This window comes from Mirounga leonina, unplaced genomic scaffold (genome assembly GCF_011800145.1).
Source record: "Mirounga leonina isolate KUSES-001 unplaced genomic scaffold, KU_Mleo_1.0 Mir_197, whole genome shotgun sequence".
Classification (NCBI taxonomy): domain Eukaryota; kingdom Metazoa; phylum Chordata; class Mammalia; order Carnivora; family Phocidae; genus Mirounga; species Mirounga leonina.
Genome location: NW_023270494.1, coordinates 14,070,520 through 14,085,779, shown reverse-complemented (window position 1 = coordinate 14,085,779; position 15,260 = coordinate 14,070,520). Strand labels below are relative to the sequence as shown.

The 15,260-nt window shown below is 36.3% G+C and overlaps 1 protein-coding gene across 3 annotated transcripts in view; it reads right to left on the bottom strand.

Annotated features, from left to right (window-relative positions):
• SMURF2 (SMAD specific E3 ubiquitin protein ligase 2) overlaps nt 1-15,260 on the bottom strand; it is a 60,099-nt gene that overhangs the window by 11,120 nt on the left and 33,719 nt on the right. For all 3 annotated transcript variants that reach the window (XR_004683097.1, XM_035026253.1, XM_035026255.1), the window contains exons 9-14: nt 11,914-12,072; nt 7,247-7,442; nt 5,725-5,828; nt 3,178-3,292; nt 1,278-1,456; nt 400-537 (exon numbers count right to left, since the gene is read on the bottom strand). Coding sequence is in view for 2 of the 3 variants with exons in the window: in XM_035026253.1 (XP_034882144.1) it covers nt 400-537; nt 1,278-1,456; nt 3,178-3,292; nt 5,725-5,828; nt 7,247-7,442; nt 11,914-12,072 (891 nt within the window). In the remaining variant the exon portion in view is untranslated. The remainder of the gene's footprint in view (nt 1-399; nt 538-1,277; nt 1,457-3,177; nt 3,293-5,724; nt 5,829-7,246; nt 7,443-11,913; nt 12,073-15,260) is intronic.

Below are 15,260 nucleotides of genomic sequence, written 5' to 3'. Positions count from 1 at the left end.
TTCTCTATCCAAATTACTGACCCACAGAATTGTGAGAAAAAAATAAAATTAAAGCCACTAAATTCTACAGAAGCCTATTTTGTAGCAGTAAGTAACACGACTTAAATACTTCAGTGTTTTTCAGTACTGCCATTCTAGAGCATCAAAACAATTCTCAGGGGCGCCCGGGTGGCTCAGTCGTTGAGCGGCTGCCTTCGGCTCAGGTCATGGTCCCGGGGTCCTGGGATCGAGCCCCGCATCGGGCTCCAGTCTCCCTGCTCGGCGGACAGCCTGCTTCTCCCTCTCCCTCTCTCTGCTGCTCTGCCTACTTGTGCTCTCTCTCTCTGTGTTAAACAAATAAATAAAAATCTTTAAAAAAAAAAAAAAAATTCTCAGTCTTGTGAACATAAAAGTATTTACCTGACATATTCTTTTTTATTTTCTTCAGTAACAGGGATACTCTTGCCATTTGGTTTAAGTTCATGCTGAATAATTTCACCATATGCATTATGTTCGACACAGAAAGTATGGTCCAAAACACCTGTAATATCATTCTCACTTTTAGAAAGGAAAAAAGAGAAAGATATTTAACTGGAAAATCTAAAATACGGATCCTATAGATGTCTTAACTGGTAAGACAGATAAAACTAAGATAGTTTTATGACATGACAAATACAAGATCAGATTCCTTTTGCTAGTCCTTGTGCTACCATACCTCAAGAAACATTTCACTTCCTGAGTAATGACAAAGCCCCCTGGCCAAAGCTGGGCTTTACATAGGGAAAACTTCAATTATGTTTGGCTTTTAAGTAAGAAGCTCTGTTTGAATCTGCGTACCCCCATGCAACCAAACGCCTGAGTGTCCCGTGAGAAAGCCACTTTTGTAAGTATGGCCAATGTATATTCATAAACAAATGACCTCTGACAAAACAGAACTGAATCTTACAGATACCCTTTCCAAAGTATGGTTTCTACAATCACTACTTCAACAGGAATTCCCTATTCTCACACATGCAGGATTGGAACAGCACTTGTATCATGCTGAGGAAATCATTGCATGTGCTACTTTTTAAAACAGAATATACTATTTTTTTCCTTTTTAAAGTAGTAGCACTAACTTTTAGGAATCTGAACTACACAGGAAAGCAGCAGAAAGAGTGAAGTCCTAACACTCAAATAATCTCAATATTCTCTGTGCATCATTTTTTTTTTAAAAAGTACATCCATTTTGAAACATGTATATTTTTTTAAGGCTCAGATTCTAACTATAATGAGCAGATACAAGACTCCATACATACAGTATCCACACCAAACTGTTATGAAGATCTGGATCAACTAACTCCATGTCATCCAAAGTAATTGACTTCCCAAGCAACTGTTTATAAAAAGGCAATGTGAAACCACCATCAATATAATGTCCATGAAACACAGCCATTCCCATTATTCGTCCAACAAAGTGGAAATATGATAAATGTTCCTGAAATCGAGAAAAGTTTATATAAATACTCAAGTTAGACACATGCAGGGAATTTTTAATAAAAATTAAGCAGCATTCATCTTTTTTATAAGTATCAATTTATACTCTACAATTTATTTAAGTGGAAAAGGCTGTCATATCAAAGGTCAATTATCAATAGGGAGAGTTTCTGTAGGGCATGTTCAAAGTTCTCTCCATTGCTAAAATATTACACCAGGGACAAGCTTCTCCCAGAGAGTACAGTCACTTTGTAAAAATTATCTTTAGAAATTAAGTCCAAATTACATTCCCCACTGTAGCTTCATGAAACCACTCAGATTACTCTTCCTCTCCTTTTGTTACCTGCTGAGCCCTTTACAATCCTGACTCTGTTGTGGAAAAAAAGCTTTCAATATTAAACCTCCCTATTTCCTTGGCCTAACCATATTCTGAACTTCAGAACACCATAGATTTAAGAGCACAGATTTCATGTCTAACTTGGACCAGAGCCCTAATTCTGCCAGTTACTAGCCATGCATATTTGGGTAAATTACTTCACTCCTATAGGACTCATTTTCCACATCTGGAAAAAGGAGGGTAATAACAGTATCTCAAACAGGTCTCTGCAAGGAGTAAAATGAGATGATGATGCTCATGGCACTGGATGGGCATATGGTAAACATTCAACAAACATAAGCTATTATTAATACAGTGACAGTAATGGGCTCCCCAAGCAGAGCCTTCACCTAAAAATCTTCCCTTTATAAAATTTCTCTGCAATGAACCTAACATTTCTACCATGTTTGGATATATCTGGTCTTTCATGATAAACTGTTAGTTATTGGCATTTTAAATTTTTTTTTACTTCTCTAGTTAATAAGTAATCTTTAAGCTCATCTTTAACCCTCCCTTTTATCTTGAAAATAGGTGTTTATTGTTTTGTTTTGTTTTTTTAAGAAAATATTTAGAAAATAGACAAGCAAAAACAAAAAATCACCCTTAATCTAATACCTGGAGATAACCCCCGTCAGTATTATGCTGGTTTACACATATATGTATTTACCAAAATTGTATCATCTTATTTTGTAACTTTCTTTTCACTTAATATATCATGAACACTTTGTCATTAACTACTGTCCCACAGTGTCATTTTCGTGGCTATATAGTATGCCCTTGTATGGAAAGCTAATAGACATAATATAAAAACAACAGATTAATTAACAGCTACTAACTTCTGCTGAGTGCTTAAATAATATATAATAGGGTGAACAATGTACATCACTATGCTGAATACCTACTGTGCAGGGTCCCACTTAATTGTCACAACCCTTCTGAGGTTCGAACTATGTTTATTATTATTAACAATGATAAAATTGAGGCTTAATCATAAAGCTAGTAAGTAACAGGACCAGGATATATGATCTCATGTTTTTCTAATTCCAGACCCTATGCTCTTAACCGTTAATGTAATTTTGCTTCATATCATAATTTATTCAATCCCTCTCCTATGGACAATGATGTTGCTTCCAATTAGGGCTACTTTAAATGATGCAGTTTTCATCCCTGTGCACAAATTACTGCATATATCCATAATCGTTTACTTGAGAAAATTTTCTAAAAGAGGACTTGCTAGGTAGGTTGTGACTAGGACAAGGACAGTAATCCTAAACTACACTGACATTTCAAATGAAAAGCATTATAGGTCACAAGTTAATTCACATCATCATAACCACCAATCTTACCGGATTAACCGCAGAATCAGGATTGATCTGCAAGGTATAGATATCATCTCTTGAATACTGGAAGAGGCCATAGTAAGGATTCAACATTTCATGTGACAACAGATATAACCACTCCCTAGAAAGCAAGATAGGACACAGGAATTTTTTTGTCAATGAATATTTTCATTAAAATATGCTATTATTTTAGCAAGGAATTTTTTAAATAAAAGAAAATAAAGCAGCACTAACTAGTTCTATAAAATGACATTGGAAAAATCTACCAGGCCCAAAAAAGCAAATGAACTCTTGTTTTGTTATACTGAAGTTACTTCTCACTCTATTTAGGGCAATTTTATGACATTTCAGTATCAGAGAGTATAAAGGTATTATCCAGAAGTGCCAACTACTCATTAGATGCTGCAGTCTAGTGGTCTGTTACCTACTTAATTACTAAATAAATTTCTAATCCAGGATAAATATAAAATGAAGGGAAGAATATGGCTTTGTTTCAAAACATCCATGTGGTCTATACTATTCTGGTCCATTGCCACCATGGCCCATTTATACTGGTTTATACTGATAAATCATATAGCATTGATTTACTCTCACTTTTGGACAAGGCTCTATTTTGTTGTTGATTTTGTTTAGTAAGGAAATTATCCCATTTCATCATCTTTTTTTGTGTATACCTTAAAATATACCATAAGAAAAGTATGAAGTGATCAGACACGGCAAGGCATTTGGTATAGGTAGGAACACAAGAGCAAGCCTGCATTTGGGGGGTAGGTTCCATAGTAATTGGTTTCAAGTGTACATCAGTGTTTTAAAAACCACGTAATAAATAGGACTGTCACCTGAAACTTATTAAATCCTTCATGTTTCTCAAAGTATGAAAGGTTAACTTGTTATTCATCTTGGTAAAACAAAATCACTAGTCTAGGACTTAAAGAGATGTAGTTCTAGTCTCAATTCTTGTCATTCTTCCACTAGGAAAGGTATTTAAATATGTCCTGGTATTATGGATTAAACAGACTGAGGAGCGCCTGGGTGGCTCAGTCTGTTAAGCGTCTGCCTTTGGCTCAGGTCATGATCCCAGGGTCCTGGGATTGGTCCCTGGCATCGCATTGGGCTCTCTGCTCTGCGGGGAGTCTGCTTCTCCTTCTGCCCCTCCCCCTGCTCATGTCCGCGCTCTCACTCTCTCTCTCAAATAAATAAAACCTAAAACAAACAAACAGACTGAATAATGTTTTTAGGAAACGCAGTGAAACACTACTGACAAGTACTTAAAGAAAAATGTTTCAAAGTTCTGTAAGTGATGGAGTCTAAATCAAATCACTACCATTTATGTAATACTGGAAAAACTCTAGAGATTAAAAAAGGAAGTGAGGGAGGTCTCCATATAAGCAAGCTAGTCAACACACTTAACAAGCTCACCTGACATGTCTTCCATGCTTTTTCATGCATTATTTTAAAGAAAACCCAAATATTTGTTTTGTTTTACCAAGTATTTAGAACACACATGGTAAGCAGATCCCAGCTACTCTGGGGTTCTACTATGCAATAAAGAGCAGAAAAAGCATTTCACTGCCACATCGCACTTAGTCTGCCCAAACCCTGACAATAGTGAGGTTAAGAAATAAACAACAAAAAACTGACTACTTACTTGACTATATATATATAGTTACAGCATTTAGATTCCATCAGCAGATAATTAACAAGTTTTCCCAAGAAGCATTCAAATCTAGTTATGAGCGAATTGTAAGAATTCCACAGAAACTACCAAGCCCTAAGTATGATGTACGTGTGATCAATTCTAAAATTCCAAACTAAAGAAACTATCCGTTTATCGGTAAAAAGGCCACAGAACAAAAATAAGCCTACAGGTGAAAACCAGAAATGGAACTTGGTGGAAACACAAATTTAATTTAGGCTGGATTTAGATTCGGGATAGCAGAATTATCACGATGGTCCTTAGGACGTTTGAGTACAGAAGCTATAATGTTTCTGCTACATCTACATAAAGTAAATTTTCACACCTGTAAAAAAAAAAAATGTATGTTTGAATGTAGCATAAAAACATTACAGCTTCTGTACTGAAATATTTTAAAGACCACTTATATACATATGTACACACCTGCTTCCATACTTACATGCACACATAGACGTCACTTTAACAAGGTTAAAAAGCATGGCAATGGGAGCAAAGGAAAACGTCATTAAAATCTCCAGACAGTTCCTAATGATGTAAAGCAGAGGGAATAACACATAATGAAGGAGAGAGATGGCAAGCATGCAGGGCCCGGGTGGCCCACCACTGCCCATGCAGGGCTGCAGCTACTTTTGGAGGAAGTCTCGCCGGGCTGGATAATCCAGTAGGGAGTTCTCGATTACTCTGTGGCAGTACTGCTCCAACCTCATCACGAACATATCTATTAGGATATCCTCTGTATTGCAAAAATTAGGGAATGTTACACTAGAAAATAAGTATCAGTGAGAAAGTTCACCACGGGAAGTATCTTAGACCTGTAAATATAACCACATGTCATTTACTCATGAGCAAGTCTCTACCTGGCAACCCCTCCATAGTCAAGGCCTTCTTCTCCACGAAATTTTATCATTAATCGCTTCCACAGATCTTTTGGTCTCATTTTCATGACCTGCCGATATGATTCCTGAAAAAAATATTACATACTATTGTTACTAGGTGCTTTAAACTTGTTATTTAAACTCTCCCTTGCATTCTACCTATAAAACATACATTTATTGGAATAAGATGAAATTTGTTCAACAATCAAATCAATGGATAAACTCCAAGTGTTTGAAACTTCATGGAACTTGTAAAAACAAGATGGCTATAGCTTAATACTGCTGAAATTAATTCACTTGATAAATATTATATTAACAACCAAAGTACAAAACTCCATATTTAAGTTCTATGAACCACAGCAATGACTACACACATTACAGAATTTGATAAAAGTACCAAATTTTTAAAAGTTGGTTGACCTAATTCTAGGTCACAGGCACCAAAAGAAAGTAAAGATGAGAAAAAGAAAGTTCAAAAGAACGTAACTAATCATTTATGTGATCTTCATTAAACCGGCATCTTCATATTATTTTAAAATACAAACGACTGACTTACAAACAAGGTCGGAATTGTCCTGAGAGAAAAAAGTTCATCCTTTAGGAAAAAGGTTATCAAATCCCCAAACATCTTTTACCCATGAATCCTCTAATGAGTGGGAAACCCCTGCTTTGGACCTCTGCCACTTACTATGGAAGAACTTTGAAGGTGATGGTAGGGCTATAAAGACCAAAGATAAAAGAATATACGAGAAAGGAAGATTTTCAATAAATTAAGGAAGTAGTCCAAAACGAATTAAACAAAATGGGGCACCTGGGTGGCTCAGTCATTAAGCGTCTGCCTTCTGCTCAGGTCATGATCCCAGGGTCCTGGGATCGAGCCCCGCATCGGGCTCCCTGCTCAGTGGGAAGCCTGCTTCTCCCTCTCCCACTCCCCCTGCTTGTGTTCCCTCTCTCACTGTATCTCTCTCTGTCAAATAAATAAATAACATCTTAAAAAAATAATAAAAATAAATAAAAAGAATTAAACAAAATGATTTTTTGACTTAAAAGTCACTCATCTTTTGAAGAATTAGAAAGTAAGGGGTGGATAATATTTGTGGTCTTTTAAAACTCATTAACAGGGCAGGGGCACCTGGCTGGTGATGGAGCATGCAACTCTTGATCTCAGGGTTTTGAGGTCAAGCCCCACTGTGGGTGTAAAGTTTACTTTAAAAATATATATATATTAAAATTCATTAACAAACAAGTATTTGCAATGCAGAGAACCAAGCTGAACCAACTGGAATATTTCACATTCTTCCTTCACACTCTTCACACTCATCCCATTTAAATGTTTACCTTCTAGATGAAATCTCTGCTATTACTGCCTTTATTCCCCACAATTAAGAAAGAACTTAATGAAAACTCTCCCACTCTAGAGAGATAGGAATTCCAGAAAGTATTTTTAGAAAACAGTGAAACATTGAAATTTAATTTTTCTCTATTTTAAGACTTATAAATTTACCTCAAAAATCTCTTCCCTGGAAACTTCAATGCGGCAATGACCAGCTTGAGGCTGTTGTTGGGAAAGTTCCTGCCGCAAAATTTTTAGTTTCTGAACCAGGTCTCGCTTGTACCGTGGGACTGTCAGACACTCTGCGTCCTCGGGGCATAACGATACCACTTGCTGTTGCTGTTGGTCTTTCAACTGGTTCTGCCGACTAAAAGTAAACAGAAATGCTATTATTTTAAATCAAACAGACTGCAATTACACATTTAAAAAAGCATCATACTAGAAAGCAAATCTACCTGTATAACTTTCAGGCCTTGTGATATTCTTGGCTTGACATTTTTGATGATGATAAACTACCGCCAAAGTTTATTTCTCAGAACGCAAATTTATAGAATCAAACAACAGAGTTGTATCCATTCAGCTTTATACAGCTGCTGAGAATAAATTTCTCAAATACCATTCTCCATTTTTTTCTGCATAGTTGACCACCACCCATTTTAAAATTCAGGCACATGTCCAACCCTGTGCCCGTTATCTAGAGTCTGTCTCTCTGGAAGAGACAGTTCGAGCCAGTAGTTTGGCAGGAGCCCTTTTTCCTATACGTGCTAAGTCTAGACCACAAGAATGTGGAAGGTCACATGCAAGTTACTGGCACAGAGAAATGAACACATTACAAACATGTCTAAATGCCTTATAAAATGACTGCTTTTCTTTTTATTGTGGTAAAATATACATCACATAAAATTTACCATTTTAACCTTTTTCTAATATATAGTCAGTGGCATTAAGCACATACACATTGTTGTGCTAAAGTGATTTCCAAATGTGCACATATATGGTTTACCACAAATACACGAAGGACAGCAGAAATACTTTTAAAAGGGCACATTGCCTACAGATATTTTTATTCTCCCGGCAAAAATATTGTAAGTTACACCTAAGAATTTTTTTTTTAAAGAACCTGATGTTACAATGAACTACTTAATTCCAATAAACCATCAGGAAATAAAAAATCCAATAATTCACTACTGATGCCCATGCACTCAATCATTTTGGAGTTTACTTTTACACACAACAGACAGGAGCACAATTTCCTAACCTAAAGGCAAAGGGCAGTGGTAGCTATGATAAAATAAACAAAAGTAACCTTAAGGTCTCTAACAAATCACCCAAAACTTATTTTACATACAGTGATTCTTATGTACCGGCCAAATTTTATTCCTGAAACATGTAACTTCCCAGAGAAAATACAGCTTTGATGAAAATCATAAATCACTATTTACTATTCTCATAAACATTAAAAGTGTTTTTTATACACACATATAAACAAAATCGAAACAGAATATATATTAAAGATACTCCCTAAACAGCTAAATTAATCCTATGCAAAAAAAAAAAAAAAAAAAAACGAACTTGGGTATACCTCATACCAGACACAAAAATTTAATTCAAAATCGATCAGAGACCTCAATGTAAAACTGAAAGCCATAAAACTTCTGAAACACAGAAGAAAATTTTCACGACCTGTGTTAGGCTAAGATTTCTTAGAGGTGACACCAAAAGCACAATCCACAAAAGAACAAATGGAAAAATTGAACTTCATCAAAATTTCAAAAGATACTGTTAAGAAAATGAAAAGACAAGTCATGGATTAGGAGAAAATCTTTCCCAAAGCATATGTTTGATATTTTAGGACTCTAAAATATCTAAAGAATGCTAAAAACTCAAAAATTAAATAAATGAACAACTCAATTTTTTTAAAAAGGAGGCAAAATATTTCACCAAATAAGATACACAGATGGTAAATAAGCACATGAAAAGATGCACGTCATTAGTCAGAAGAGAAATTCAACTTAAAACTACAATGCGATACCACCATACACCTACTGGAGGGTCTAAATTTAGTAAGATTAACCATACCCAATGTTAGCAAGGGTGTGGAGCGACTACAACTCTCACACATTGCTACGGGGAATGTCAAATGATAAAATCACTTTGAAAAACAACCTGCCAGTTTTTTTTAAAGTTAAACATAAATCTATCATATGATGTAGCCATTCTACTCCTAGACGCTCATTTATCTAAGAGGAGTGAGAGCATATGTCCATATAAAAGCTTATACATAAACATCCATAATAGTTTTATCTGTCATGACCAAAAACTGGGAATAATCCAAATGTCCATCAACAGGTAAACGGATAAATAAATTGTAGTATATCCATATAATGGAATACCAACAGCAAAGAAAATAAATGAACTATACACACAAGAGAGATGAATCTCAAATAATTACGCTGGGTAAAAGAAAAAAGACCACATACTGCAGGAATGCATTTAATATACTCTAGAAAATACCAACTAATATATAGTGACAGAAAGCAGATACGTGGTTAGCTGAAGATGGAGTGTGTTTTGGACTGAATTGTGTCCAAAGAGATGTGTTGAAGTCCTAACCCTTGGTACCTGTGAATGTGACCTTATTTAGAAATAGAGTCTTTGTACTAAGAGGAGGTCATACTGCCCTAAATGCAATAAACTGGTATCCTTATAAAAAGAGGGAAATTCCGATCCAGACATACAAAAAGGTGTAGAATAAGAAATAAACCTTGGCATTTGTCCCAGTTCCTGACACAGAATTCCTAAAATCCTTGCAGTTTCTGGAGTGACAGATATGATAGGAATGTCCTTTGTTCTAATATTTGGTCTTTGCCTCCGGTTTGACAGGAGCTCCTAAATCCCTTAGAATTTCCTGGGTATAGGAGCATTTTTAGTTTTAATGAGGTGACTATTGGTGGCGCCCTAGATATCTTCAGGATGGGACCTGGTTGCTAGAAAAACCAAAGCCTGATTAGAAGCCTGAACTTCCAGCCCCATCCTCCCAACCTCTGAGGAGGGGAGAGAATTGGAGTTTGAGTTAATAATTGATCATGCCTATGTATGACATCTCCATAAAAACCTCCAGATGACGGTGTGCAGAGAGCTTCCAGGCTGGAGAATACACTGAGGCACTGGGAGGGTGAAGCACCTGGAGAGGGCCTGGGAGCTCTAAGTTCCCCCATCCCCACACCTTGCCCTGTGCACCTCTTCCATTTGGCTGTTCCTGAGTTGTATCCTTTATAATAAATGTAATGGCAAATAAAGTATTTCCTTGAGTTCTGTGAACCATTCTAGCAAACTACTGAACCCAAAGAGGGAGTCATGGGAACTCCCCAATTTACAGCCAGTCAATAAGAAGTACAGATGACTTGGGGCGCCTGGGTGGCTCAGTCGGTTAAGCGTCTGCCTTCCGCTCAAGTCATGATCTCAGGGTCCTGGGATCGAGCCCCGCATCAGGCTCCCTGCTCCGCGGGAAGCCTGCTTCTCCCTCTCCCACTCCCCCTGCTTGTGTTCCCTCTCTCGCTGTGTCTCTGTCAAATAAATAAATAAAATATTAAAAAAAAAAAAAAGTAGTACAGATGACTTGGTACTTGGGATTGGCTTCTGAAGTGGTGATGCTCTTGTGAGACTAAGCCCTTACTGAGCCCTTAACCTGTGGGATCTGATGCTGATTGCAGGTAGTGTCAGACCTGAATTCAATCGTTGCACACTCAGTTGGTATCCCGAGATCTGGAGAACTGGAAGGTTTGAGGGAAAAACCCACACATTTGGGGTAAGAAGATTTGTGTGTAGAAAGAGATCACAGAAGGCCATGTGAAAATGAAGACAAAGAGATGATGTGTCTATAAGCCAAGAAAGAGCCAGTTTTGCCGGCCACCACCAGAAGCTAGGAGAGGGGCAAGGAACATTCTCCATCAGAGCCTCCTGAGGGAACCAACTCTGCTGACAACTTGATTCTAAACATCTAGCCTCCAGGACTGTGCAAGAACGAATTCCTGTTGTTTTACACCACCCTGTGTGCGATACTTTATTATGGCAGCCCTAGGAAACGAATACAGGGGGTAGCCCTCCAGGAGGAAGACTTAACAAAGAAGCACAAGGCAATTTGGGGGGATGATGGATATGTTCACTATTTACATTGTGGTGATGGTTTCATAGATGCATAATATGTCAAAACTTAAATTGTACACTTTAAATATGCAGTTTATTGTATGCCATGTACACTTCAATAAAGATGATTTAAAAAAAAAAATCCTCTGGGATGGGTTCAGCTATCCTGGAGCTATTTCTGATGCACTCACGGAAAAAATAAAAAATATCTACCCTGTAAAGCATCTTGTCTCTTCAAGTGTGCTATGATGCACCTTTGGTACATACCCTTTCCTTAACACTCCAGGATAGGTTCCTAATTAAGCACAGGGGTTTAAAATACTCACGTATGAAAATAAAACAGGTCATATTCTTTTTTTTTTTCAAAGATTTTTTTTTTAATGTATTTGAGAGAATGAGATAGAGCATGAGAGGGGGGAGGGTCAGAGGGAGAAGCAGACTCCCTGCTTAGCAGGTAGCCCGATGCGGCACTCGATCCCGGGACTCCAGGACCAAGACCTGAGCTGAAGGCAGTCGCTCAACCAACTGAGCCACCTAGGCGCCCAAAACATGTCATATTCTTACATAAAATTTCATCCAACAAAAGTAATTTATAATTGAAGAGAGCAGACATTCTATTATATTACAAAAAGCATCTTTAGGCTTTTCTTGTTCTGGCTTGCATTTTAACATGTATTGTTTCAAAAACTTACTTTAGAACTAAATGCAAGTTAGCAGAGAGCCGAGGATCTGTAAACTGTGTTGTTCTGTTGTTATGGTCAACGAAATAAACTCTGCCTGTTGCAGTATTACGGATCTCCCATCCAGGAGGCAGTGGACCAAGCTCTTCACAATTGATGTTGCTAAGATCCCTGCAAAAACAAATATAAAATAAAAAAATACCTCATTGCTGGGCCTGCTGGGCCAGGCAAGTGTAAATGACACAGAACAATTCCATGAAGTCTGAGAAAATGTATTGTTTCAGAAACCTGAGATGTTCAGCTAGAATATTTAATTCCCAATGGCTTAACAAACTTGCATATTCAAAACCCAATTCATCAATGGCTCAGGAACTTATCACATAACCTACATTTTTAGTAAGTTCATTCCTGGGCTTTAATGTAATACAGATTTTAAATTAATATAAAAGCAATCACAACATTTGCCAACATAAACTGAGCTTCAATACTTGTCTGACAAAAGTTTTACAAATGTCAGTGACATAAGGAATGAAATGTTTTCTAAAATTTCCCTTCAATTATTACTTTCATTACACATAAAATCTGTGTAACTAAATGTTCGCTCCATATTAATCTTAAACTCTCCAACAAAGCAACACTGGAAAGGTTATTGATTTAGAGACCCTGAAAATAATCACAGTATATATATTAAAGGAAAAATGTTCCACTTTGAATTTTGAAAGCTATAAAGCTAGTGAATGAAGAACCTTTTTAAGACACCTAAGGAAAAATGCTCTAAAGCTTACTGCTACAGTAAAAAAAAAAAAAAAATGCAAAAAGACTCTTAATGGATCAAAGACCACTGTTACTGTATTACACATTCTTAAAATACTATTATATATAGACAAAGATTTACAAAACCTTAAAGAATAAAATAAAAACATGTCTAATGTAAACAAACTGTAACAGATAACTGTAATGATTAATCTCATGTTTTAAAAGTTAAACTAGAAATCTTCTTTTAAAAGTTAAACTAGAAAAAGATTTTCCTGAAATAACCTCTTCTTGGTCATGGTGAAGCATAATGATGGACACATCTAAGCACCCATAGATTTGTTGAAACAATGATTTGACTTCTGCTTATAGGTCCAAGAGACTCTGCTACAGAACAACTAAAGCTCAGAAAATACACTGCTAGCCTCAAAAGAGGAGAGAGAAAAAGTTCCAAGAATCCTCCTCAAATTAAAAAAAAACAACAAAAAACAAAATAAAAACAACACCCCCCCACACACACACACACCGGGTGGCTGGAGCTGGAGCTGATGGCATCAGGCAGGTGGGCGGGCAGAGGGGTAGGGCTGCCAGAGAGTAGTTGTTAACTGGGAAACTCAGCCCCAGGCCAGCAGGAAGTTTGGGAAAGGAAATCTGGAACTTCCCCACTAAGCCAAGAACTCAAAGGGAAGATGAAATGATTCAGGAAAACTTCCTAAATTCCCATTTTAGGTCCACAGAACTCCAACCAATTAAAGATCAAACTCCCAAAGATCACCACACACTCCAGAAAGAAAAGTCATGATGACTGAGAGTGAGTGGAAACAATAAACCACAGAATTAGATCCCTAAATACTGTCAGAGATCAAACAGAACGGCTATGATATGCAAGTTAAAAAAGGAGGGGAGGGGAATAATTACAAAGACAAACTATCAATGAGAGATTATTAAGAATGAACAGATGGAGAGGCGCCTGGGTGGCTCAGTCGTTGAGCATCTGCCTTCGGCTCAGGTCATGATCCCAGGGTCCGGGGATGGAGCCCCGCATCAGGCTCCCTGCGTGGCGGGAAGCCTGCTTCTCCCTCTCCCACTCCCCCTGCTTGTGTTCCCTCTCTCGCTGTGTCTTGCTGTCGAATAAATAAATAAAATCTTTAAAGAAAAAAAAAAAATGAATGAACAGATTTTTAAATTTGTAACTTTTTAAATGTAACTTTTTAAATGGATTTTTTAAATGTAACTTAGAATTGAAAAGCGATTACTGAAATCAAATAATTCTTTTGATATAATGCAGAATTTGGTTTTATATCATTTTATTTAGAATTTTATAAATCTATAGTCATATGTGGGAGAGTTCTAAAGAATGGGTTAAAAGAGCAAAAAACTGGAAGCAATCTTTATGCCCAATTAGGAAAAGATTAAAGAAAAATGGAATGTTATACAGCCATAAAGATACAGATCTGTACCACAAGACTACATAGTCAGGGTGAAATGTAATGAATAACAAGGCATTAATCACGGTTTTAAAGAGAAATGCAAAAGATGGCAAAAATGGGACTTCTCAGATAAATCTAAGTTTACTGGATGTCTTATAAAATTAAAGTGTCTGAGCTACACTATTTTATAAATGTCTTTGAACAGTGATGATATTTTAATATAATCTAAGTATTCATGGTCTGCTTTGACAAAAGGTCCTCCATACAAAAAGGCATCTTTACTTACAGGATCCTCCAAAACAAAAGATATGATACACATTTTTACATTAACAATTTGGAACATAGAGACTAAGGAAAAATAATCCAGAGCACTATTTTAAAGTCATTATTCAATACTCAACATAAAATATTCTTAAACCTGTACAGAAACCCTTTATTCATAAATGAAAAACTGACATGTTTCCTTAGGAATAAGAAACATTATCAAAGGTGGTCCCCAAATCTCTCTCAATTTCAACTTCTGGTGCCAGTTTACATAGTATTCTTTCAACGGATAACTCAAGATCAACTTTCTCACTATTGTAAATCATTTAGTTTAAAAAAAATCATTTTTGTTTTATATAAATTTTAAATTATTTTATAAAAAGCTCATTATTGACCTACAATTTGATAAACAGAATCCAAAACACTTCTTTTCCTAATTTATAATAACAAAACTCATGTTTCTAAAAGTTAGGCCCTTAGCTTTTTTCAGTAAGCTTATTAATAAAACAAAATTTCTTCCCCACTACTTTTTAAACAGTTTGTATTATCAAGAAACAGAAATGGCAACCTTGATAGAATAATGAAAATGATAGCACATTCCTTGGTTGCCACCCTCAAAAGATTCTAATTAAGCTGTACCACAAAGTAAAACATTTACATTATAATAGCTTCATTTATAAGTATCAGTTGGCCCTTGAATAATACAAGTTTAAAGTGTGTGGGTCCACTTACATACAGATTTTTTACAGAACAGTACTTAACTATAAATGTGTTTTCCTTTCCTTAGGATTTCCTTAATGTTTTTTCTGTAGCTTACTTTTTTGTAAGAATACATTTGTAATACATATAACATACAAAATATGTGTTAATCAACCATTTATGTTATCGGTAAGGCTTACGGTCAACAGGGGG